At 36.2% G+C, this 24803-nt stretch overlaps 1 protein-coding gene across 1 annotated transcript in view; it reads right to left on the bottom strand.

Annotated features, from left to right (window-relative positions):
- Positions 1-21935, bottom strand: part of dcbld1 (discoidin, CUB and LCCL domain containing 1) — a 35343-nt gene extending 13408 nt beyond the window's left edge. Inside the window, exons 1-8 of the mRNA XM_051875493.1 lie at positions 21672-21935; positions 17474-17689; positions 14920-15063; positions 14065-14116; positions 12634-12706; positions 6766-6899; positions 3440-3480; positions 372-560 (exon numbers count right to left, since the gene is read on the bottom strand). Coding sequence (XP_051731453.1) covers positions 372-560; positions 3440-3480; positions 6766-6899; positions 12634-12706; positions 14065-14116; positions 14920-15063; positions 17474-17689; positions 21672-21747 — 925 coding nt within the window. The 5' untranslated portion in view covers positions 21748-21935. The remainder of the gene's footprint in view (positions 1-371; positions 561-3439; positions 3481-6765; positions 6900-12633; positions 12707-14064; positions 14117-14919; positions 15064-17473; positions 17690-21671) is intronic.
- Between the last annotated feature and the right edge of the window lie 2868 nt (positions 21936-24803).

The raw sequence follows: 24803 nt of genomic DNA on the forward strand, positions 1-24803 counted from the left end.
GTAAAAAGTTAAGTAAAACTTGTAAACTCTGAATTTTCTGAGAGTTCCGACTTGTACCACATGACCGCTGTAGCACATGACCACTGCAGATTCACTTTGATGTTGATAGTGTTGCCATAGAAAAGCATAATTCCGAGTCCGAGGACAGCTCTGAATAGAACATCACGGGCTGTCATTTCATAATTATAGTAATATAATATAGTGAACACTATTAAAAATATGTGCACTGGAATGGGATTCCCATCGTGCAAGAAACCCAAACCTGCACATTGAGGTGTCAAAGAGGAAACTGGCACATTCAGGTGACCCACAGATGAACAATCTGGATGAAAAACACGATGAGATCAGGTTATGAAGGCTACAAAAATTACCTGTGATCCTCCTCTTTTCCCCAAGATCAATCTGTAGCCACTGTGGATGGTTATGGTTGAGGTCATCGGAGATACCCGGTTGGGTGCTGTTAGGGAACCAGTCAACTTCAGACCCATCAGAGGAGATATTGTGTGATGACAAGCTTGTAGTTGTGGCCACCGGTTGAAGAACAGTCTGTTGGCTGCAATCTGTAGGAGAGAGCACTGTTATTCATCAAAGATGCATTAAAATTAATCAAAAGTGGCAGTAAAGACATTTATAATGTTACCAACATTTTCAATTTCAAATTAATGCTGTTTGAAGATCAAAGAATCACAAAAAAATATGTACAGTTTCCAGAAAAAAAATATTGAGCAGTTTTCAACGTTGATAATAATCAGCAACCAAATCAGCATATTAGAATGATTTCTGAAGGATCGTGTAATGATAATGTATAACGTAATGATGCTGAAAATTCAGCTTTACATCACTGGAATAAATTACATTTTAAAATATATTCAAATAGAAAGCTACAATTTGACAAATAACAAATTTACTGTATTTTTGATCAAATAAATGCATCAAAAATGGTGAGACTTTTTTCAAAAACATAAAAACATTGTACCAACCCCAGACTTTTAAATGGTAGTGTAAGTGTCAGATATCTTGGTGATGGTAACAAAACTTTCAAAAACAAAGCATTAAGAACATAAAAAGAGTACTGTTAGTTCTAGTCGTGTCTAGTGCTTGCTTTTGACATAATAAAACACACATGTGGAGCAAAAACTCAGTTACGTGTACATTGACTCAACAGGAAGCCCTGAGCTCTTAAAATACCCACCATGTGTACAGTTAAATGGAGACGTATGTGCTATGAACACAACAATATTACAATAAAAAAGGGGGGAAGGCTCTCACTTCCTTTAAAGAGAAAAACAGGGCCAATACATCCTGTTGCTTAGCCCTGATTTGGCTAACACTATCACATTCCACACATTTAGCATATGTGAGCAGAGGAAACTCAGGAAGACAAGGAGAATCCCAGCAGGTGGTCGGAAAAGATCCTCCGATTGAAGTTTCTGCATACTCATAAGCACAGTGAGATTCAAACGTCTATGAACGCTAGAGAAAATGCTTCTGTTTTTATTTTTCAAATGTTTTCATTATTTTTTCAATATGACCTAGAAATAGTGAGGAATCCTAAATATTTCTTCATTTCACATCATAATGTTTCTAAAACTGTTTGCTGTTTGTGAGTGTTAGCATCTAGCTAGGGGGTTGGTGAGGGTAGGGTGCTGTCTTGATGGTAGCAGTCATTGCACGGCTGTGCTTTAAGCTAATTGGATTAATGGGAATCAATTGACAGGCATTGACTGGTGTCCACACATCTATCAACTCCTGTCATCAGGAACTCATGCAATGCATCAACAATGCACACTGAACCCAGGTCCACTTCTGACCAGAAGAGATTAGGGTCACATCGATCAGAAAAGGTACTTCCATAAATCTATAATAACTACTGACTAAAGCTTGCGTGTGTATCACTAAAGCAAACAATAACCAGTCAATGTATCCAGTCAGTATGAAAGAGTGTAGACTATACTTGTACACCCACTGTAGTAATGAAGAGAGAAGGTTAATGGATTGGACAATTAGACAATTTAGAATTTGGTGCTATAATTTTTCTGTCATTAATTACTCAACATCACGTCGTTCCAAACCCGCAAGACCTTCGTTCATCTTCAGAACACAAATTAAGATATTTTTGATGAAATCCGAGAGGTTTTTTATCTTCCATGGAAAGCAACATAATTACAGTCATTCAAGGTCCAGAAAAGTAGTAAAAACATTGTTAAAATAGTCAACATGACTACAGTGGTTCAACCTTAATATTATGAAGTGACGAGAACAAAATATTAATCTTCAACGCGCATTCACGCAACGTCTGCCCTCATGTTAACACAACATGCATGCGTCGTGGTGCTCTTGTGAACTCATTGGAGATTTTTTTTTTTTTTTTAAATAAAGTGGTAAATTATGCTTTTTTGCACAAACAAAGCACTTGCGTTGCTTCATAAAATTGAGGTTAAACCACTGGAGTCACTTGAATTACTTTAATGAAGTCTTTGCTACTTTTCTGGGGCTTGAAAGTGGTAGTTGTGCAGGCTGTCAATGGAGAGACAAAAAGCTCTCAGATTCCATTAAAAAGATCCTCAATTGTGTTCAGAACATGAACGAAAGTCTTACAGGTTTGGAACGACATTTGGGTGAGTAAATGATGACAGAATTTTCATTTTTTGGGTGAATTATCCCTTTAAATTAAAGTGTGTCCAAATTAACTAAATTGTTTTGCATAACTTTATAAAAATAAATACTGACATAAAAATTTTAATCTGTAAGTTATATATTATATATACATTATATATTAAGTAAATCTGTGCATTTTGTGAAATTAAGTGTTCAATTACCACAAAAAAAAAAAAAAGTAAATTATTTAAATATAATGAAATGAATATAAATACCAAAAAAAGTTAAATTAATTTATGATTTAATCCTATTTAATAATATTTTTTATTTGATACTGCAATTCAGCAATTCAAGTCAGGAATCTGCAAATTCAACACCCTGCACAATCGTACAAAAAATGAACATTTGGAGCAAGTGTTGGCACATGCAAACGTTTGGCATACGGCGTGTGAATTTGATTCATCAGCGCGTCCGCACAGGTAAATCACAACCGGTCTGTGCCGGACTCAAACAGCCAGAGAAAAACAAACTCAGATGATAAGATGTTCCCACGCCTTCCATTCACCCTGATACAGTGCAAACAGGGCTTCCCATATCCGGTAAAAAACAACAAAAAAAAAAACCTGTTAGTCTGCCACAAGGTGATTAAGCTACTTCCTTTTTTGCAGAGGTGCAAATATACCAGTCAAACAAAACTGTAACACACAGCGGCAGCAGGAATAACAGCAGGTGGCGAAAACCAATCAATGTCACCACGCTCCAGGAAATAGTAGGATTAATCCCACACCAATATGTGTACTCAATTCACATCATCATTGAACCATGAAACAAAAGTGCTTACCGTTTGTCACAAACGTGAAGAGGGTTTCAGACAGCGAGCCACTGAAAGACATAGAAAAATAAAGATATCAGTGAGCACTCAGCGTTTTAGACACAAAAGATCATTATTACAGTGATTAATTAAGGCCCTGTCATGTCAAAGTAACGCCTACAGAGGCCAAGAGGGAGATTCCCATTGTCAACCCTGTTGTGTTACCAAATTCAGAGGATCTCCCTCACTGCATCCCGCATCTCCCCCTCTGACAGGAGAACTGGGGTACAGCTGGGCCGGTGAAGAGAGCAGTGTGGTGGTAATTAGAGAGGAACAGGCTGGGAAATTGCATCTCTGTCAGCCATTACTTAAAAACCTGTCATTTTCACAATCTTCCTGGATGTGATTACTTTTTCATTACTTTTATGGCAGTTGAGCAAACCGTTTCAGAGTTCAGGGTACAAAGTGGTTTACAACAGCATGAACAAACTCAAATAGGATATATAGTGGATGGTGTGCCAACAACAACAACCAAAAAAAGTCTGGAAATACAAGCAATAAACTTGCTGGTGACAGAAATATAATCTAATAAAATCAACGGCAAAATGAATCAACTGCTGATCAGAGTTGCCAGACTGGAATAAATGTTTAAGCGCAGACAATAAAACATATGGAAGGCCTGAGATCAAAACCATAGCAACGTAATTACGGGAACTGATATGGATTGTCGTTATTTAGTTAGGGTAAAGTGGACCCTGAAAACTGTTACATCATCAACATAATCTCCTTAGAGTGCAGATGATGGATTTAGTTTGACTAATCAATTGGTTTGAGAAATGAATGGCTAATTCACCCTACCAACCACATACAACCACTACAAATACACTAAAAACCATTCGGAACATCCCAGTAACACTCTAGCAACAGCACCCAAGAAATCAGATAGCAATGCACTAAATCCATTCAAAACACCCAGAGACACTCTAGAAACAGCATAGCAACACAATGAAAACCGCTCAGAACACCCCAGCAACTGCTCAGAACAATCTAGTAACAATATAGCAATGCACTAAAATCCATTCAGAACACCCAGTAACAGCATAGTAACACCCTAGTAAACACCCAGAACACACTAGCAACAGTATAGCAATGCTCTAAAATCCATTCAGAACAGTAACAGCCTAGTAACACCCAGAACACCCTAGCAACAGTAGGTCTATAGCAATGCTCTAAAATCCATTCAGAACACCCAGTAACACCATAGTAACACCCTAGTAAACACCCAGAACACCCTACCAACAGTATAGCAATGCTCTAAAATCCATTCAGAATACCCAGCAACACCATAGTAACACCCTAGCAACAGTATAGCAATGCACTAAAATCCATTCAGAACAGTAACAGCATAGTAACACCCTAGTAAACACCCAGAACACCCTAGCAACAGTATAGCAATGCACTAAAATCCAGTCAGAACAGTAACACCCTAGTAAACACCTAGAACACCCTAGCAACAGTAGGTCTATAGCAATGCTCTAAAATCCATTCAGAACACCCAGTAACAGCATAGTAACACCCTAGTAAACACCCAGAACACCCTAGCAACAGTATAGCAATGCTCTAAATTCCATTCAGAACACCCAGCAACACCATAGTAACACCCTAGCAACAGTATAGCAATGCACTAAAATCCATTCAGAACAGTAACACCCTAGTAAACACCCAGAACACCCTAGCAACAGTAGGTCTATAGCAATGCTCTAAAATCCATTCAGAACACCCAGTAACAGCATAGTAACACCCTAGTAAACACCCAGAACACCCTAGCAACAGTATAGCAATGCTCTAAATTCCATTCAGAACACCCAGCAACACCATAGTAACACCCTAGCAACAGTATAGCAATGCACTAAAATCCATTCAGAACAGTAACACCCTAGTAAACACCCAGAACACCCTAGCAACAGTAGGTCTATAGCAATGCTCTAAAATCCATTCAGAACACCCAGTAACAGCATAGTAACACCCTAGTAAACACCCAGAACACCCTAGCAACAGTAGGTCTATAGCAATGCTCTAAAATTCATTCAGAACACACATAGTAACACTCTAGTAACACCTTAGCAACAGTAGGTCTATAGCAATGCTCTAAATTCCATTCAGAACACCCAGTAACAGCATAGTAACACCCTAGTAAACACCCAGAACACCCTAGCAACAGTATAGCAATGCTCTAAAATCTATTCAAAACACCAAGTAACCGCACAGAAACAACTTAGCAAACACCCAAAAAAAAAAAAAAAAAAAAAAAAAACATAGCAATGCACTAAAAACCAGAACACCCCAGTAACCGCATGACATGATAATTTGAAGTATCAAAAAGATCTTAAACATTGCAACATGAGTGAATTTACTATTACAAAAACCGCTGTGAGATACTCTTAGCCTACTTTTAGTGAGCCATGGCTTACCACAACAAGCATAGGACATATTGCGCCATACTGGTCATTTGGCTGACACCAGTTTGAGTCTGACCTGCATCGTATCCTTGGTCCCCCTTTTCTTTATTTCCTGTTTTCGCATACTTTTTTCGTTTTCGTCTACTTTTCCTATTAATAAAAGTGCCTAACCGATCCAAAAAAAAGGAAAAGAAAAAAAGAAAAGAAAATGTATCTGGATAGCGAGGATTTGTTCTGTTTAGGTTTCAAATGGATCATAGGAAGTATCTTTAGCTCTAGAGAGCTGCCTGTTGTCCTCCTAATAAATCACTTCTCAATGGACACTTCAAACACTCCTCAGAGACTATAACGAGAGGCAATCTCAATTTTTTTCTTAACCTGCCCCCCAATTCCCCAGTGACAAATCTGTGAAAGACCAGCAGTCCAGACAGAGTGTCCCTGACATTAGGTAGTACCTAAACCGTCCATCACGCTAAAGAAGGCAGGAATCACCACTTAATAATAACTGCTGTATGGCTAGAGAACATACCAAGGTCACATTCAGCCACAGCCGTTAGTGGAAGCACCGGAATAATACATGTTGTGACTTGTCAGGGGAATTTGTAAGACAGACCATTTCAATTTTTTTAACCGTTTTCCCTGGCAAACTTGGCAACAAACAAACATGCTGACAGAAATACACTTATGATGGATGTCTATGAGGCAACAGTTACGTATTTGCCCCATAGACTTCCTTAGTAAATGCATAAATGTAAACTTTTTTATCTTTTCATGTACAAGGAAAGCCCACATGTTGATGTCTAACCCACCTAAGAATATCAAGGCATTCATGATAAAATCTGAGGCTTCAAGCTTCTGTCATAAAGAAAGACCACAGAAACCACTGCAGTAACTCACTCTTTTGACTGGATGCCGTTGGCTCTGACCGCAGGGTAGTGACTGAGCCCTCGGCGCTCCTCCACTGTGATTGGTCCTCCAAACTGGTCCATGATGACCCCAGCATGCACCGCAGCTTTACACAAAACTGATGTCTGAAATGGAAAGTACAGACAGCACTCAGACACAATAATGAAGGGACAGACAGAGATTGGACTGCAAGACTTAACATGCATGTTTTCACTCATACACAACTTTTGTTTTTGGTCACAAATTTTTTCCTCTCAAAACTGTCTTTTAAAAATAATCTATATTTTGTTAATTAAATTTAGACTGAAATGGCATACAAATTTAGCTGATGAAAATAATATTAGAACAATACCGATAAACCATTAGTTATTTGAACATTATTGCCTGGCTGATATTAGATTTCAATGTTAATATTTTGTCTAGTCTCAGTGCTGTTAATAGATAAAAAAAATATCTAATTAAATCCCAAATTTTTCTGTAATTAATTGCAATTAATTACAATTAGCATTATAGTTTAATATATTATTGTACTGTAATAATTTCACTTTTAATCTCCAAATTAATGTAGAAACAACAAAGTGTATTTGAAATATTTGATCTAACAGGTAAGAAATTGAATAAAGTTATCAAACACTTCACAGTCTTCATTGTATAAATTATGAAATAAATATCGATTAACCATTATTAAAGCTACAAAAGTTATGCAGTCAAGAGCAGTGAGTTATTTTCCCATTTTCTTTTGTTTGTTGATTAACATTAATGACTGTCAGCAGCAGGTTTATTAGGCTGCTGTCACTTTAAGAACTGATGCACATGGCACGGATCTGACGCACATGCGATGTCCTCACAACTCTGTCATTTAAGACCTTTTTTGACTCATTTAAGACTGTGCCTACGAGGGTACTTGACAAAGCAGGCATTTTGCCATAATTTTGCGTTTTTGTCCATTCAAGTGCGAAAGAAAACGCAATGCGGCCGGCGCGCTGTCCTAAGCAGCTTTCTGTGCACATGAGTCGTGTGTGTGTGTCACAGACAGGAGATTCAAAGACAGTACATTCACACAGTACAGATTTAAGTCCTTTTTTTGCGTCTTATCAAGCTTGAATGGTTTAATAGCACTGGAATGAATGATAGTGCGATCATATAATGTAACGCTAGCTAAAGAATGACGAAAAACAGATGCTGCTGCATTAGTTGCGTTAAATATTTTTGGTACTGATGGTAATGATTTATTTTGCATCCATAAAAACACACACACACACACACACGCTAAACATTAACACTGCATTGATGTTTTGAACACAGTCTCAACTACCATAAAACACCATTATGAACACTACTAGCACAGGCATTTCAATTCAATTTGCTCTGGAATTTCATAATTATTATGACAGACTGCCACTGAACATTAAGCATGCATGTTTTTAGTCACAACATAGACTAATTTAAAATTTCTGACTGAGTAGGGCTTTATAATTTCATTCTGAGGCAACAATTATAGTAATTGTAGCAACCAGTGGAAATGCTTAGCATTCCTCAGCTACTGCGGCTAATGCTAGCACTTTGTCACAGTAAATGCCTATGCATGAATAACCTTTCTAAAGTCCCCTTTATTTAACAGCTGGGACAGGTAACAGCCATAATGGAATAAAAGATCTTTCAACACTGGTTTTCTATTTTTAAATCATGTTATGACAATTTGAATGTGGGTTGATGAGTAACATTAAGATTTGAATGTGACAGCCTGGGCATGTGGTGTAATCACTGCAGACATATTGGAATATGTATATCTGGAATAGGTAATTTTTCACTTGCACATCTGCAATATGACAAAAACTTCCCGTGTTCAATATAAGAACCACATTAAGCAGATTTTTGTGATGTTTATTGTTGAGAATGTGTCAATCTGCTCAGATTTTTTTTCATTTAAAATAATGATCAATTCATCAATTCATCTTTAACATTAATAAAACAAAACACATATTAGGCATTCCAAATACCATGTGCATAGTTCATTGCCTCATAATAAACATTAACCACACAGTTCCAGCAATGTTCAAAATACTTTGCTTTGAATTCATTGCTGTAACCTCTTATTATTTTATCCCGGAGCTGTAGATAAAATTAATTACAAAAATACTTCAGGAAGGAAGGAAGGCCGCTTAAAAAAGCTTGAGTAAAATGACAGACTACCGCAGAATGAATGCGAGAAGAGTGTATAGTCTCTAAGGTGGTCTGGTTGAGCTCATTAGCTACTTGCAAATCATTACCATGATGAGGTAACAGAAGACGTATTGTGAGTTATCAGCCGAAACAGCTGCTCTGCATTCAGACTGAGATGCTTCATTAACCTGAACATGTCTCCTCCAGTCAGGGCCATAAATAGAGCCTTTTCTAACTCTACCTTTGATTTATGACACATAAAAGTTGTGCTGTCCCATGCAAAACTCACTACCGCAATGCTACAGTACTGTGGGTGGTTTCTTACTACATAAAAAAAAGCCCCACCCCAAGTCGATTCCACCTTCAAAATGAGCCTAAACAATCATTTTAACACTGGCAAAGTAAAAAACAACAACAACAAAAAATTTGTGGCAGTCGCGTGTCATGAAGAAGCCTTTACCCTAATGATGAATATATGAACATGTCCACACAAAACAAATGACTGCCAATATGTCTAAAAGACATATTGTTGACTTTCTAGGGCTAATCAATATAAAACTATTTTCAGGAGATAATTATTCATAACCACCCATTTTACAGAAATACTGTTTAAAGAACAATGTTTTAGTGGAAAAATACTGGTAATTCTCACTTAGCGCCTAGTTTTGATTAAACTAAAAATCACATCCGGTCAGGTAGTCACATATGGTCTAGCCTCAAAAGTTCAAATATTTAAACATCCGAAGCTCAAATTGGACTAGAAAATTCCTCTGTCATATGATCCGAACTCCACACAGCTCTCAAAATGAATGACTTCTGCCTTTAATCAGAAATAGTGAAAAAGGCGGCTTAAATAAGTGCAATAGTAGTGATGCTTGCCTTAGCAACTGAGCAAGCACACGTTTTATTCATTGATTTGCATGCTTATTTGCTTATTAACTGACTTTACGGTGATGTCATTCATATGTAGCTTCTTTATGCAAATACAAAGTCCTCATTCTTAACCGTCCTTAGAAAGACCTTTGTATACCGACTTATTCAGTGAATGAACATGAGCTTGAGTCAAATCTCCTCGCTGCAGGATGGGCCACAGCATGAAGCCATGAAGCCTTCCAGTTTTTACACAAGAATCAATGATACTTCCTGCTGACAACAAACTCACACACTACCATTCAAAAGTTTAGGGTCGGTAACTTTTTGGTAATGTTTTTGAAAGAAGTCTCTTATGCTCAGCAAGGCTGCATTTGTTTAATCAAAAATACAGTAAAACAGTAATATTGTGAAATATTATTACAATTTAAAATAACTGTTTTCCATCTTAAATTAAAATTTCTTCATTATGGGAATTCAGTTTCACTTATTTTCATGTAGAGGAGGGTGGCGCTATCTGTGCAAACACATTTCATTCAGATGATTCATTCAGTCTTTCAAAGTATTGATAAACCTAGAACTGAGATTAAGGTGGCAAAATAATGAATAAATGTGTGTTGAAGTGACTGCTGAATGGCTTTGGTGGGCAGATCCACACCCTCACTGTGGTGGCATTATCTGCCTGTAATCCCAGATTCCACTGCTCCACCCGATCTACACAAAAGCCAATGTGAAGTAATCAATCGCTCTGGCTCTTTCTAAAGCCCTCCACACTCGCATATCAAAGCAGATGGCAGCAGGGTGGAAATGCGCGCCCTTGTCTTCCATTGACGGTTAAGACCCTGTTGTGTGAGTATTGAGCCTGCAGCCGTGTGTCTGTTGTCTTTCTTGAAAATCTGTGATCCGTGATGGGGGTTAGGGCAACTTAAAGCAGAAAGCGTTCCTCCTACCATCACTTTAGTCTGTGGAAATGTATCATTAGTAAAATACAATACAGAGAGATAGTCACGCTCTGATACACTGGACTTTTCCCACAACCAGAATGTGCATTTTGTGGTTTCTTTCCGTGTTTTACATCTTTTAAGTCTACTTTTGTTCTATTAACTTCCTATACTATTATATTTATATATATATATATATATATATATATATATATATATATATATATATATATACACACACACACACACACACACACACACACACACACACTACCATTCAGATTTCTATTATTCTCTTCAAGGCTGCATTTATTTGATCTAAAATAAAGTAAAAACTTTTTTATTTTACTTTTTTTAAATGAAATTTTAAAAATGTAATTTAATAAATTAATTTATTATAATTTTCAGCATCATTACTCCAGTCTTCAGTGTCACATGATCCTTCAGAAATCATTCTAATATGCTGATTTGCTGCTCAAGGAACATTTCTTATTAATATCAATGTTGAAAACAGTTGCTTAATATTTTTAAGGAAACCGTGATCTATTTTTTTTAGGATTCTTTGATGAACAGAAAGTTCAAAAGAACAGCATTTATTTGAAATATAATTTTTTAATAAACAGTATAAAAGTCTGTTACTGTCACTTTATTATATAACGTTATAATTATATAATTTAACGTGTCCTTGCTAAATAAAAGTATGAATTTCTTTTAAAATACCTCAAACTTTTGAACAGAGTATATAGTAAAAGTATTAAACCTTTTAATTACTACAAACCATTACTATGTATCAAACATGTATTTTTTAGATCATAACTACTTTATGTTCATATTTGTTCCTTATTTTTACATGATTGCTGGGGTCCCAAATTCTGAGACCACCTGTAAATTAACAAAATGAAGTATTTAGCAAATTTGTGACATTGAAAAGTCAGATTTTCTTACATTAAGCACACAATTCTCTTTGTAACTTTCTCAAACCACCCAGTCCTGTTCAGAGCAAAAACAAAAAATGCAAAATAGAAGCATATTCACTAGTGGTCTCAGACTTTCGTATCTGACAGCATTTTTGCTACTGCAACACAACAGTTTCCCTTTTCATGGTGATCAGCAAGGTTTGCTCTACTCTACTTTTGGTTTTTAAGAGGTTAAGCTATGCACAGTGCAACAAACATCTAATTTAAATGAAAAGGGCTTTTCAATTACCCTCATAAAATCAACGCAACCAGAACTTGCAGTGACACATAAAGCTCGGCCAGCTTAGCTTTCACAAACAGGAAGAGATTTTACCACAATGCAAATTCTTCAAAAAGGCCTTTAACTTCTTGAGTTATAGCTCAAAGCCCAAGCACATGATTCATTCCACATCAAACTATCCGTTGCTGCTCGGCCAATCCCTCAAGAAACCCAAAGCTCTGACCCCGATTCGCTGGAGAGGTATGCACAATTACATAAACTCCTTTCATTCAGAGTTCACTGCCCACTAAGTGACCAGGGAGAACAATGGAGCCAGCACAAATGATCTGTCACCGCGTATCCTCAGGGTGTCCACACATTCATACACACAAGCCCTGTCACAACAAATGCCTGACAGACAATGGGACGAGCCATTAGTGCATTCCACCCCCGACAGCCGACCCGCTTAACATTCCCCGTGAAGGCCCTAGAGGCCTGAGCACCTGTGGGAAAATCTGCTTAGAGAAGCTGCTTTTCCTGGCTGAGTTGTTGCATCTGAAACCTGTTTGGGAAGCCCCCCACCGAGCATCTGCTTGGATGCAAGTCGGCCTTGTAAATAACCCCGCAGCTTGGCTTATGTTCTTCCACAGATGCGAAATAAGCCGCGGCACACCAGCCACACCTGAGGAAAACAATGAGAGCTACTCACATGTCTATAGCCCAGGGAAATGTCCCCAGACACGTCTCCCGTCACCGCTGCACATCCGGCCGGACAGTACTTCCTACACAGGGCGAGAACAAAGAGAAATATCTGCTTACAGCATGTCAATTAATTATAGTTGACGGCTATAGATAAAGCAATGGATGGTGTGTTGATAATAGATGAGTGAGGAACTAAAATTATGAGCTGTAATGCAATGAGATACAGTCTGAAAAACTGTGACTATTGCTCAAGGTTACTTTTTTGCATTTTTTTGTAATATCTTGTGGCTTGGATATATTTAAAATGAGTAGTTGTAGATATGTCTGGGAGATATATATATGGAATATTCACTATATATTCACAGTGCTATTCTGATTATTTAAATGCAATTTTAAAGGGTTAGTTCACCCAGAAATGAAAATTCTGTCATTAAATTCTGTCATTGTCACCCTCATGTCGTTCCACACCCGTAAGGCCTTCGTTCATCTTCGAAACTCAAATAAAGATATTTTTGATAAAATCCGATGGCTCAGTGAGGCCTCCATTGACGGCAAGATAATTAACACTTTCAGATGCCTAGAAAGGCACTAAAGACATATTTAAAACAGTTCATGTGACTACAGTGGTTCAACCTTAATGCTATGAAGCGACGAGTCAAGAATACTGCCAAAGTCACGTGAACCATTGAAATTTCTAAATGTTTCAAAACACTTATGACACAATGAAGCCTCATTTACTGAAATCACATGACTTTGGCAGTTTGATACACGCTCCGAACCACTGATTCGAAACAAAAGATTCGTAAAACTTCAAGGCTTCATGAAGCAGTGTTTTGAAATCGATATTGTTGAAGTCGTTATTTTGGGGTTTTTTTGCGCACAAAAAGCATTTGAAAGTGTTAATTGTCTTGCCATCAATAGAGGCCTCACTGAGACATCGGATTTCATCAAAAATATCTTAATTTGTGTTCCGAAGATGAACGAAGGTCTTACGGGTGTGGAACGACATGAGGGCGAGTAATTAATGACAGAATTTTCATTTTTGGGTGAACTAACCCTTTAATTTTTATTTACCAAAAGAGTGTGTCATTTGACTTGTTTCACATTCCTATTAATAATATTAAAATTCATTTTAAAGAAAAAAATAATTTTTTTTGAAGCTGTATTTGTACATTAATAATAATAATAATAATAATAATGGTATGCATATAATATATTATTATATTATTGTATAAATATATATACTATTTATATACTACTAATATTTATATACTATTAATACTAAAATTATATATATTATATATATTTTTATATATATATATATATATATATATATATATATATATATATTTTTTTTTTTTTTTAGTCAAAAGGTTGAAATATTAGAGCTGTATCAGGCAGATTATATATCCCAACTAAGACCAACACACACTCTCACCTGTACTTTGATGCTGGGAAATGACTGCCTCTGTCCAAGCATGTCAGCAGCTCTGAGGAGGAAAGCAGAGGAGGCCACACAATGAGGGTAAAAATGGAGCAGATGATAAGTGTCTCCACAAAGGAAACAGGTCCACCGACTCAACAAAAACAAGAACAACAGGACATAAGCATCACAACAGGATGACAGACCTACTTCCTGCACCTCCATGTCTGGGATGGAAACATATACATACTTAGACATAAACCTCACTCATGCTCACATGACAAAGTCACAGACAATGACCACAGACTTGTCAAGCTCTAATAAAAGAACAAATTATATATACCTATGTTTTCATGCCAAGTTTGAATGTGCAAAAGTTAGCGTTTTCATAAATAAAGATGACAATTTTGGTTTGTTTTTTAAATTCTAGTGTATTCCTACTTTTATGGTGCTTTGTTTTTATCCCTTTTGGAGTTTGATTGCCGCTGGTTACTGTATGTTTTCAGTGTATGGAAAACAGCAGCCTGGACATTTCTCCTAACATCTCATTTTGCATTTAATGGAAGAAAGAAAGTCATACAGGTTTGACACACCATGAAAGTGAGTAAATTATGACAAAACTTTCATTTTTGGATCAACTATCCTTTTAATATTGCTTTGTTCAAACTTGTCGTTTAAAGAAACATCCGTAAAGGATCTGTAATCATCCAGAGAAGTGAAGGGGGCAAGCCACGGCATGGGGCCACCGCACTGCTGTTAACATGGGGGTCAGCCAAAAGACAAGAAGAATAGTCTTCCTGAGAGCTGAAGCTACACATGTACAAAGTTTTGTTACGAAGATACACACTTTTCCTTTTAAAGTAAAGATACCTTTGTGGTTTTCTGTGGAGTATGACAGCAGGAATCCTCTTCCAGAAATGTGCTGGCTGCTACGAAAGCGGACAGTCAGTTCGCTGGAGTCCGTGTGAATCTGAGTATGTCTGGGCATCTGACCACCGCAGTACTCCCAGTACACTAGGTGAAAAAAAAGGAAATGTACTAATTAATGAAAGATTAGGAATTAGAATCATATTGAGGTATTAGCAGCGAGGTACAAGTTAAATCAAAATTAACACCAGTCAACTGCAAAAAAAAGGTAAGAAAAAAAAAATTAAAAGGAGTAAAAAAATAAAAAAAGTTACTGGCAGTAACTTAAATTTCATATAAAATATATATAAAAAAATTAAATAAATAAAAAAATACATTTTTAAATTAAAGCAAACATTTTTTTGCAAAAAGTTAATAGTGTAAATAAATGAAAAATCAGGCACAGTTCTTAAGTTAACTCTGAATGTCTTCTCAATCAACAGTTTAGTCTGCATAAAAGAAAGGTGTAGAAGTCATTTATGAAACCAAGGCAGCAGAGATGGTGTTTTTTTTTTTGGAAAGTATATGACACATCTGCTGACTGAAGGATGACACGTCCAACACTGATGAGTTTCTGATAAGCTCTAATGAAAATAAAAACACTTTAATCTATAAAACATTGTGACCGAACGCACCAAAGGGTCAACACACTAAGAAGTGTCAATGACGTAAGTGTCAAACTCTGCACCAACACAAAGCTTAAGTCATCCCATGTCTCTCAACCGCTGTTTAAGAATCGCTCTGAGAGGAATTCCAGTCGTTCTGCTGCAGGACACTTTGATTAGTGGATGTGGCTGATGACAATGACAGCGTTTGTGGTTAAAGGGTTGGCAGGGGAGGAACCAGACATAGTGTGGGAAGATTCATGTCCTTCAGGCTCTTCTTCTGATGATGTTAATTCTATACACAGATTATTAATTCAATGGTTCTAGCTTCAATAAAAACACCCAACACTCTTGTTTTATCAGAACAACCTTGTAGGTAGGAAAATAATTTCACCAATGTTAATAATCTATGGGTGCACAAAAATGAAGGCAATTCATCTTTTCTAGGCAGGATGACCAAGAAAGACCTCAGGTTCAGAGCTGAAAGATGATAGCCTAATAAAACAGAACAGCCCATTCACTTCGAGTGAAGCACTGCAATATCCTTTTCCCTCCCCATTCATAACTAAACATAGTGGTACAGATGTAACCTGGGGTTATATTGGGATTTTGGAGAGAACAGTGATGCTCTAGATGAATTTCTCTCTTCTACCAGGGTCTGGCAATGACTAGACGGAAGCATAATGCTTAATGTAAAGAACTTTAAACATTTTTAAACTTTAAAGGAATTCAGAATGTTGGAATGGAAAACTTCCAAAATTCCATTCTGGAACATCTTTGCCCAATTTAACCCATTAATACACTTTAATTGGATCAAAATATACAATGTTTGACCATGAGCCATTTTGAATCAGGTCTTCCTTGCAAGGGAGCAACCATTTGAAACATTTTCCTTAACTAGATTAGGTAAATGTCTATTTAAATATGTTAAAATTACTGATAAGAATATTTGTTACCTTACTAATTGAAATGCTCAATTAGTACTCAGTACTTTGTACTCAAACTTGCACAGACATACATTTCTTTTTGAATGGGAATAGTGCATAAATACTGAATTTGTGCACTATTTCTATTCAAAAAGAAATGTATCTTCAACTGTCATTACACTTATGCCAATAAATTGCAAAAACAGCATGCTAATTCGAAAAGAAAGATATCAGAAATGGGAGATAACAAGTGACAATATCCTTTAAGAAACAGGCAGAATTGCCGACATTTCACCATAATCTCCAAAACATCCTCTGACACACTGACCTCTGTGGTTTCCTCTTGCTTTACAGTAAATTTATCAATGTATGACTGGTGCCGACTCATGAAAATGCTCTGATTTAAAGCACTTTACTCAGGTTTACTCACAGTAATGTGATCTAGAGGAGTTTAAAATGACTAAAGAGCATATGATCAACTATATCACAATATGATTGCACAAGATATTACAACTAGATTTAAATTAGATTTCTAAACGTTTCCTACAGGATTCTGTTTCAGCCCAGATTGGGGCAGGACTAGATGCGTTTATCCAACCAACAGAGGTTTGGGAAACCGGCTTGAAAATAATCATTATGTTTGGTGCCAAACTTCACCTTTAAATTCAAATACAGCTGCCAAAATGTCCTTCTAATTCTGCTTTTCTCAAGAAAGGAAATAGACAAACAAAACTAAGTCAACAGAAACAACTTAATTCATCATACTTTCCATTAATCAAACAAGGAAGCCCTGATACACTATGAGAAAAAATGAAGACATCAAAACACAACAAGCTGTGCTATCAGTCTCAACTGAGAATATGTGGTTTTTGTTTGACCCAGACACAGGATCTAGTGACCACTGGGAAATAGATAATAGCCACTAGATAATGGCTGAGAAAACAACATTATGTAAGCATCATCGCTTAAATGATTAAAACAGCTCACCATTTTCCGCGCCATATCCTTTTAGAACCTTTAAATAGTCTGACTCGCAGTCCTTCGTCTCCATGTTCAGGTCTCCAAACTTGAGGACAATGGTGTGGCCAATGGGTACACGGATCCGCCATTCACACCAGGAGTTGTTGGGGTAAGTTCCTGGGTAGTTCTTGGAAGACAGGACACCACTCTCTTGGCCCAGGACATAATGACCACATCCATCATCTGTAAAGTAATATGAGAATTTGTTGTAATAAAGCATGGTAAATTCAGACCCAAGAAGAACATGACTAACACTTGTTTAGCACTTTTAAGTCTCTTATGCTCACTAATTCAGTTTGCTATCAGTAATGGCAAAGAAATCAATTTACATGTAAGTTTTTAAAGCTTATTCCAAAATTTTAGAAAAGAATATTATACTGATACAAGCCTCAGACCCATCCTCTCTTGTAGATATCAAAACAGCAATCCAACCTGTTATGTAATGGCAAGTAAGACTCCAAGTGCACATAAATGTCTGATTCTGTTGCAACAAAAGATTGCATGAACCCAACAAGCCAATGCCCGTCAAGCTAACATATAAGCTAAATAATATTTGATCAGCGAGCAGAGTTTAATTAACTCAGTGTTTCAACATGTACATACCCCTAAGACAAGTCAAAACACCAGAAGAAGCGTCTACTACTATACATTTTGTAATTAGAAGCAAAAGACGATACAGCACCCTTATTAGAGTGGAAATACGATTTTCCTCACACATTCTCACTGATCATACGGAAGACTGTTTCTGCCACTGAACAAAAAAACCAAAGGTAATTTAGCCTTTTTATCTCACAATTCGGACTCTTACAATTGCGAGATTATATCTCACAACTTCAAGTTATAAACTGAATTTACACCTCGCAATTCTGACTTTTTACCTCAGAATTCAGTTTACATCTCTCAATTCTGACTTCTTACCTCAGAATTCTCAGTCGACATCTCTCAATTCTGACTTTTTACCTCAAAATTCTCAGTCGACATCTCTCAATTCTGACTTTTTACCTCAGAATTCAGTTTACATCTCTCAATTCTGACTTTTTACCTCAGAATTCTCAGTTTACACCTCGCAATTTTGACTTTTTACCTCAGAATTCTGTTTATATCTCACAATTCTGACATTTTCTCAGATTTCTGTTTAAATATTTCAATTCTGACTTTTACCTCAGAATTTTCAGTTTACATCTCTCAATTCTGACTTTTTACCTTAGAATTCCAAGTTTACATCTCACAATTGACTTTTTTCCCTCAGAATTAGCTTACATCTTGTAATTCTGAGTTTATAAAAAAAGTCTGAATTGAGAGATATAAACTAAGAATTGCGAGAAGAAGTCAGCATTGTGAGATAAAAAGTCGCAATACCCTTTTTTTTTTCTTTTTTTTAAATTCCGTGGCAAAGACATGCTTCCATAGATCAGTGACAAAGGTTGTGTTAGAAACCATCAGCTGCCGGACACAAGTCTTGTGGATGATCCCAGGGTGAAGAGCTCCCACGCTGGGGGGTTAGCGCATGTATACACGCATTTGTGCATGTATTGTCAAGACTACTGTTCACTGATATGTTATGGCTCCGTTATCTCACTGTCTCCCATGGTAAAGGCACTCACACCTGTGATGGCACCACCAACTCCTTTTTTCCTTCCAGACAGCTGAGTCTCCAACAGCCACTCAGGAACTTGGCGCTGATGTATGCACATAACAAACTCAGAGACCCCAGGGTTTTGTGACATTGAAGGCATTCTTAAATGACACGAGGAATGAAAAGGGACTAATGCTATAAATAGCATCGGTGTGTTTCTAAGTGAACATTTGCCCACACTAACCAAAAATGCTTTCTTTGACCTTAGCTAGTATTACGTCAGTGCTAAATACTACAGGACACACAGCGGCCTTTGTGGTAGCGTCTGAACTCCATCCAGATGTAGGGCTGGGTCGTGCAAAAAAAAACAAAAAAAAACTGATGGACGGAAACCTCAGGGCAGGTGTAGAGGAATGACATCACATGCTAATCATGGCCACGCAAACAAACTAAGCTATATAACAACTACACGTTTAAAGAACATTATAGGTTATTTATTAAGAATTTCAGCATAAAGAAGTAGATCAAAAATAACATTTATTCAAAATGACCAAAAGCAGTTGTAGCTCATTTTTTTTATTCATTCCAACAGTGAAAAACATGATGGAGCTTCTTAAACCAGGCCTTTCAGCAAGTTGAGGAACACCTGGCCATCGTCTGCCCCAGGGTGGAGTACAAATATTCACAACAGAGAGAGTTCTACATGTACAGACAATCCGACTCTCTCCTAACATGCACCAAATATGGGTTCACACTAGTAGAGGATATTCAATTTTGTCTGTGATAAACTCTTAAAATAAAGGTTGTAAAAGGGGGGTTTCAAAACAATGCCATAGAAGAACCATTTTAGGTTCCCCAAATTACATTTTAGTGAAAAGTTCTTAAAAGAACTATATTTTTTCTTAGTATAAAGAGCACTTTATTAATCTGAAGAACCTTTTTTCACTCTAAAGAACCTTTTGTGCAATGGAAAGATTCCATGGATGTTCTTCATGGAACCATTAAAGCCAAAAAAGAACCATAATTTAAGAGTGTACAATTAAAATGCTGTGCTTAGCAAGAATATTGCCACAAAGTAATAAATCTTGGACAAATATTGAAGTATTTTACCCCTGATTGAAACACTTAAAGGAATAGTTCACCCAAAAATAAAGATTTGGTCATTACTTAGTCACTCCCATTTGTTCCAAACCCATATGACTTTATTTCTTCCATGAAAAACAAAATGAGAATATACTTTATGCTCTTTTCCATGCAATTAGTCCTCGTGGGGACTAAAGTTTTCAAACTAAATTCAAAAGGAAACTTATTAAAAGCGAGTGAACTACTTAAAGCAGTTTTGGGAACTAAATCACTAAGCATTCCTGCAGCTCAAACAGTATACCAGGTGCTAGCAACGCCAGCGTCATGGGTTCGATCCCCATAAAAATGTATTCCCTTGGAAGAGAGTGCCTGGCAAATGCATAAATGTAAATCTAAGATCAGACTGAGAATGATACATTCCCAAATCTACTTCTCTCATGAACCCAGAAAGGAAAGCTAAGTGCAGGTGTCAAGATTTTCACTGAAAAATGATTTAAATTTCAATCTTTTCATCACACAAAGTCTTAAAAGACTTGGAAATTATAGTGCATGGATCATATGGACATACTTTTTCAATGCTTGAAAACCTCAGTCCCTACTTTTAGTAATTGTATGCAAAAGTGCAACCAGTAAAATCCTTCAAAATTTCTCAATTATTGTTCCATGGAAGAAAGTAATAATATTTCTGACAATTTTCATTTTTGGATGAACTGTTCCTTTAATAACCAAATGTTTTTCCACCACTCCAGTGTTATTGTCTCTGTAATGTGTGCACTGTAGGCTACTTTGGATCTGCTGAATTAAAAAAAAAAAAAAAAAAGTCCTAAAAGAATATCCCAGCAGTAAAAAGGCCAGAACTGAAATCTTAGACAAAAGATACATGTTTTTACACAATACAGATCAGATGCTGCTTGACCATACAGAGACACTTTGAATGCAATACACACAGTCCCGCTGTGAGAGTGATTCGAGGGAAAGTTGTCCTCATGGACAGACACGCCAGCATGTTGTGTCAGGGCTGTGCTACAATACAGTCAGCACATTTTCTAATAAGCCAAATTTGACATAAAAAATCTTATCCACCATATCTAAAGTTTAAGGATATCAACTTTAACTTTTAAAAGGCACTACAGTTTCTAAGAGAAACACATGCAACATGAAACTAATCATAAACACATACATTGAAAAACAGCATGCTGTATATCTATGTAGACAAGCAAAAGTACAAACACACATCCTGTTTTAGATTTGAATCCCATACTATTTAATGATCTGAACTCAGAACGAAACGCACTGCGCTCAAGAGTTCACAGAACCTGAAGCTCATGTTACAAAGTTTGAGATATTATAACTCCCCGGGAGCAGCTTTACGTGTACTTACCATGATATACAACCATAAATGCATGTTACATGTAAACAACTCAAAATCCTCCACCAGTAACCTCCGACGCCTCAGCAAACAGACCCTTTTGTTTCCGATCATCTGCCGTGTTTTTGTTCACTTACCCGGTTTCTCTGCGAGCACGAGCGGGTGAATTGAATATAAGAGTATCAGTCCATGCAGTACTGTGTGTCCAGACATCTCCACTCGAAACCGCTGTGAATGAAAGTAAAACGCGAGGGCGCATTGAAGAAGCTTCACGGTAGCATGTTTACCGGGGGAAACTCGTGTACGTGTGTCCGTGCGGATCCCAAAAGCCTTGAATGAACTCTTCCGCGTTTCTCCCACAGGCGGCACCAAGCGGTTACTAGACCAGTCTGACGGGTCTGTCTTGTGTCAGGCTGTTAGTATGGTAGCCTAGTATAGATACTGAGTATAGTATGAAAACAAAGTGATACTCAATAGAGAGATTTGTATAAACGGCATTTTTTCAACTTCGGGCAATTTTATGTCTCAAGATTCGACTTTTATTAAACTATTAGATTTAAAAGTTTTTCTTTTTTATAACGTATGTGACATTAAAATTGCCTTTATTTTAATGTAGGCTTATTTATTTAGCAGACGCTTTTATCTGAAGCTACTTGTAAGTCAAATGTAAGGTAGGCTGACAACAAGCGATTCATTCTGAGAAGTCAATGTTTTTTTAAACAACAGTTTTATAATTATATTAAATATTATTTATTAATAATAATAATAATAATAACAGATATAACAATTACATATTATAATAATATACGACTAACAATTATATATCATATAATGTAATAATAATATAAGCATCATAATAATATTTTTTATTATTTTGTATAAAAATATATTTTTAAAAATGCGTCATTTATTATCTTTGCTACTTTTCAAATGGTTTTCAAATATAGATATTGTTTTACCCTTATCCAAGACCCAGCGTTTTAATCGTGAAATATGATTTTTTTTTTTTTTTTTTTTTTTTTTTTAAACATTACATTTACAAAACTATGATCTGAACAAAAAGAGAAATATTACATTCAAACTGATGTATATTTTCCCCCTCAGTTTCTCACTCTTTGGCGTCATTTCCGCCACATCACCCTAATAAGGTTTTTCAAAAGTTAGTGTACTAAGAAGATATGAGATATTTTGTGGAGAAAACAAAGAAAAAGCAAGGTAAATGTTTTATTTATTTTTCTTTTATCGTGCATCACCTCCAGATCGTGCTTTAATTTGGACAAATAATGCACATTTTGTCAAATAAGCGTGAGAATAATATTTAATTGTGTGTAGCCTATTATTTAGGATACATAAAATGATAGCAATGAAATTAGCCTTAGCAATATAAAACGGACATTTTATAAAAAAAAATTAAAAAAAAGTTTAAAATGTCATTTGCACCTCAGAATTGATTATGATTTAATATATAATAGATTGACATATGGTTCATTATTTTCAAAAAATAAATAAAAGTAAATAAATAAAATACCCACAATGACAAAGTTCTCTTGTGATGAGTGTATACACTTATTGTTAGTGGACAGAGACACTGTTTTAGGAAAGTTTCTAAAAAGTAATCTGAATAAAACTATGTTGTATGTTGCTGTAATGCCAGGCAGTGACCTGTGGATTTCCAGTAACATATGGCCATTGATAGACTCCACAGCATATGACACATCATCTGTGCCAGGAGAGCACAGGCCCGTCCTTAACTTCCTGGGCCATAAAGTTTTATTGCTGTCATTATGAAAAACCCTGCAGACAGTTACCTTGCAAAGATCAGATGATAATGCAGTAAAAAGGCTGATCTTTTGCATGCTGCTACTTTCGCATCTGATAGTACTAATACTAGTGCACTAATAATAGTGCTAATACTTTCGCAGGCTGATATCTGCTCTTATGATATTATTATAGGTAAAGCTATTGCGCTCTCTGCTGGAGAGAGTCTCAATTACACCGTTTCAATGCAGCAATATTTTCATTTCAGTACCAGTTTGTATGTAAGGGTCATCCTTTAATCAGAAATATCATCTTGTGAATTCATTTCTATTGTTTGAGTTTGTAATGTTTTAATAACAAATAATCACGTTTTTTTTTTTTTTTTGAGAATAATGAGTTTTCTAAAAAGGTTTATTGGTAATGATGGAAATGAGATTCCTCTATTTTGTAATTCTAAAGCATTAAAAAAAAACATGTATGGCACCTAAACAAATCACAGTTTGACCAGAAATAATGTTATATAATGGATTTCACTGAAACACTGATCACAAAAATGTTTCCACCCAGTGAAATCTATTGTGAAACGCTAGATGGTGCTGTTGGTTATATTTATTTGACAACTAGACAATCTTCTGAAATCATCTAATGCTCAAAGCAGTTAAGATGCTCGAAAGTAATTGCAAACAGTGCATTAGTGAGGCTTGACTGTCTGACTGTAATAAAAAGTACATAACTGTGCAAAATATTATTAATATTATTGTTGTTATTTAGCCTACAGATGAATGCAATTGTACCTGGGAAGATCATAGAAATACATACAATTACAAAATAATGTCTAGTAAAAATTTGAGTAATGATGGCTCACATCATTTTGGCACCTGTATGGCCAAAAGCACAAGTGCAGGTCATAACTGAATCATCTGAGACAGATGGTTTGAATGAAGACCTGTAATGTAATACAGAGGCTGTACAACATTATGCCTCATTCACACTTGGGTTACTACAGCTGTTTGAACTGCCAAAAAAATTGTTAACAGAGCAGATTTATGTTACTGTGAATGATTAAAAATTTAGTGATCGAGCTTGAAAAAAATGCATTTAGGGCCAAGCATAAATTTTCTCACATTGAAGAAGGTTGGCCCAGTAGAAAGCTTTGTTCATTATCAATATTTCATTTTAAAAGTTCAAATTAAATAATCTTGCACTGTTTAATGATAACAGAGGGTTGTTGTTTCCCTGCTAACACACTAATAACACCAAACCTGTTTATTTCAATACGCTCCTGCACAGTTCAATCACTGTCTGACTTCTTACATTTCTTTCATTTCTGCAGATAAGTCGTTCTGGACCCCCGCTTTTGAGGATGACATCATGAACAAATGCTGCAGATGTAGATTTATTTATCAATGACAACAAATCATATCAGAAAAAACACAGCACAACGAGGGTCTCCACAGGTTAGTGTTTCACCTCATTGCTCACATACTACTTCAAAGATGACATTTTATCTT

The sequence above is a fragment of the Ctenopharyngodon idella genome, chromosome 20 (assembly GCF_019924925.1).
Source record: "Ctenopharyngodon idella isolate HZGC_01 chromosome 20, HZGC01, whole genome shotgun sequence".
Lineage (NCBI taxonomy): Eukaryota > Metazoa > Chordata > Actinopteri > Cypriniformes > Xenocyprididae > Ctenopharyngodon > Ctenopharyngodon idella.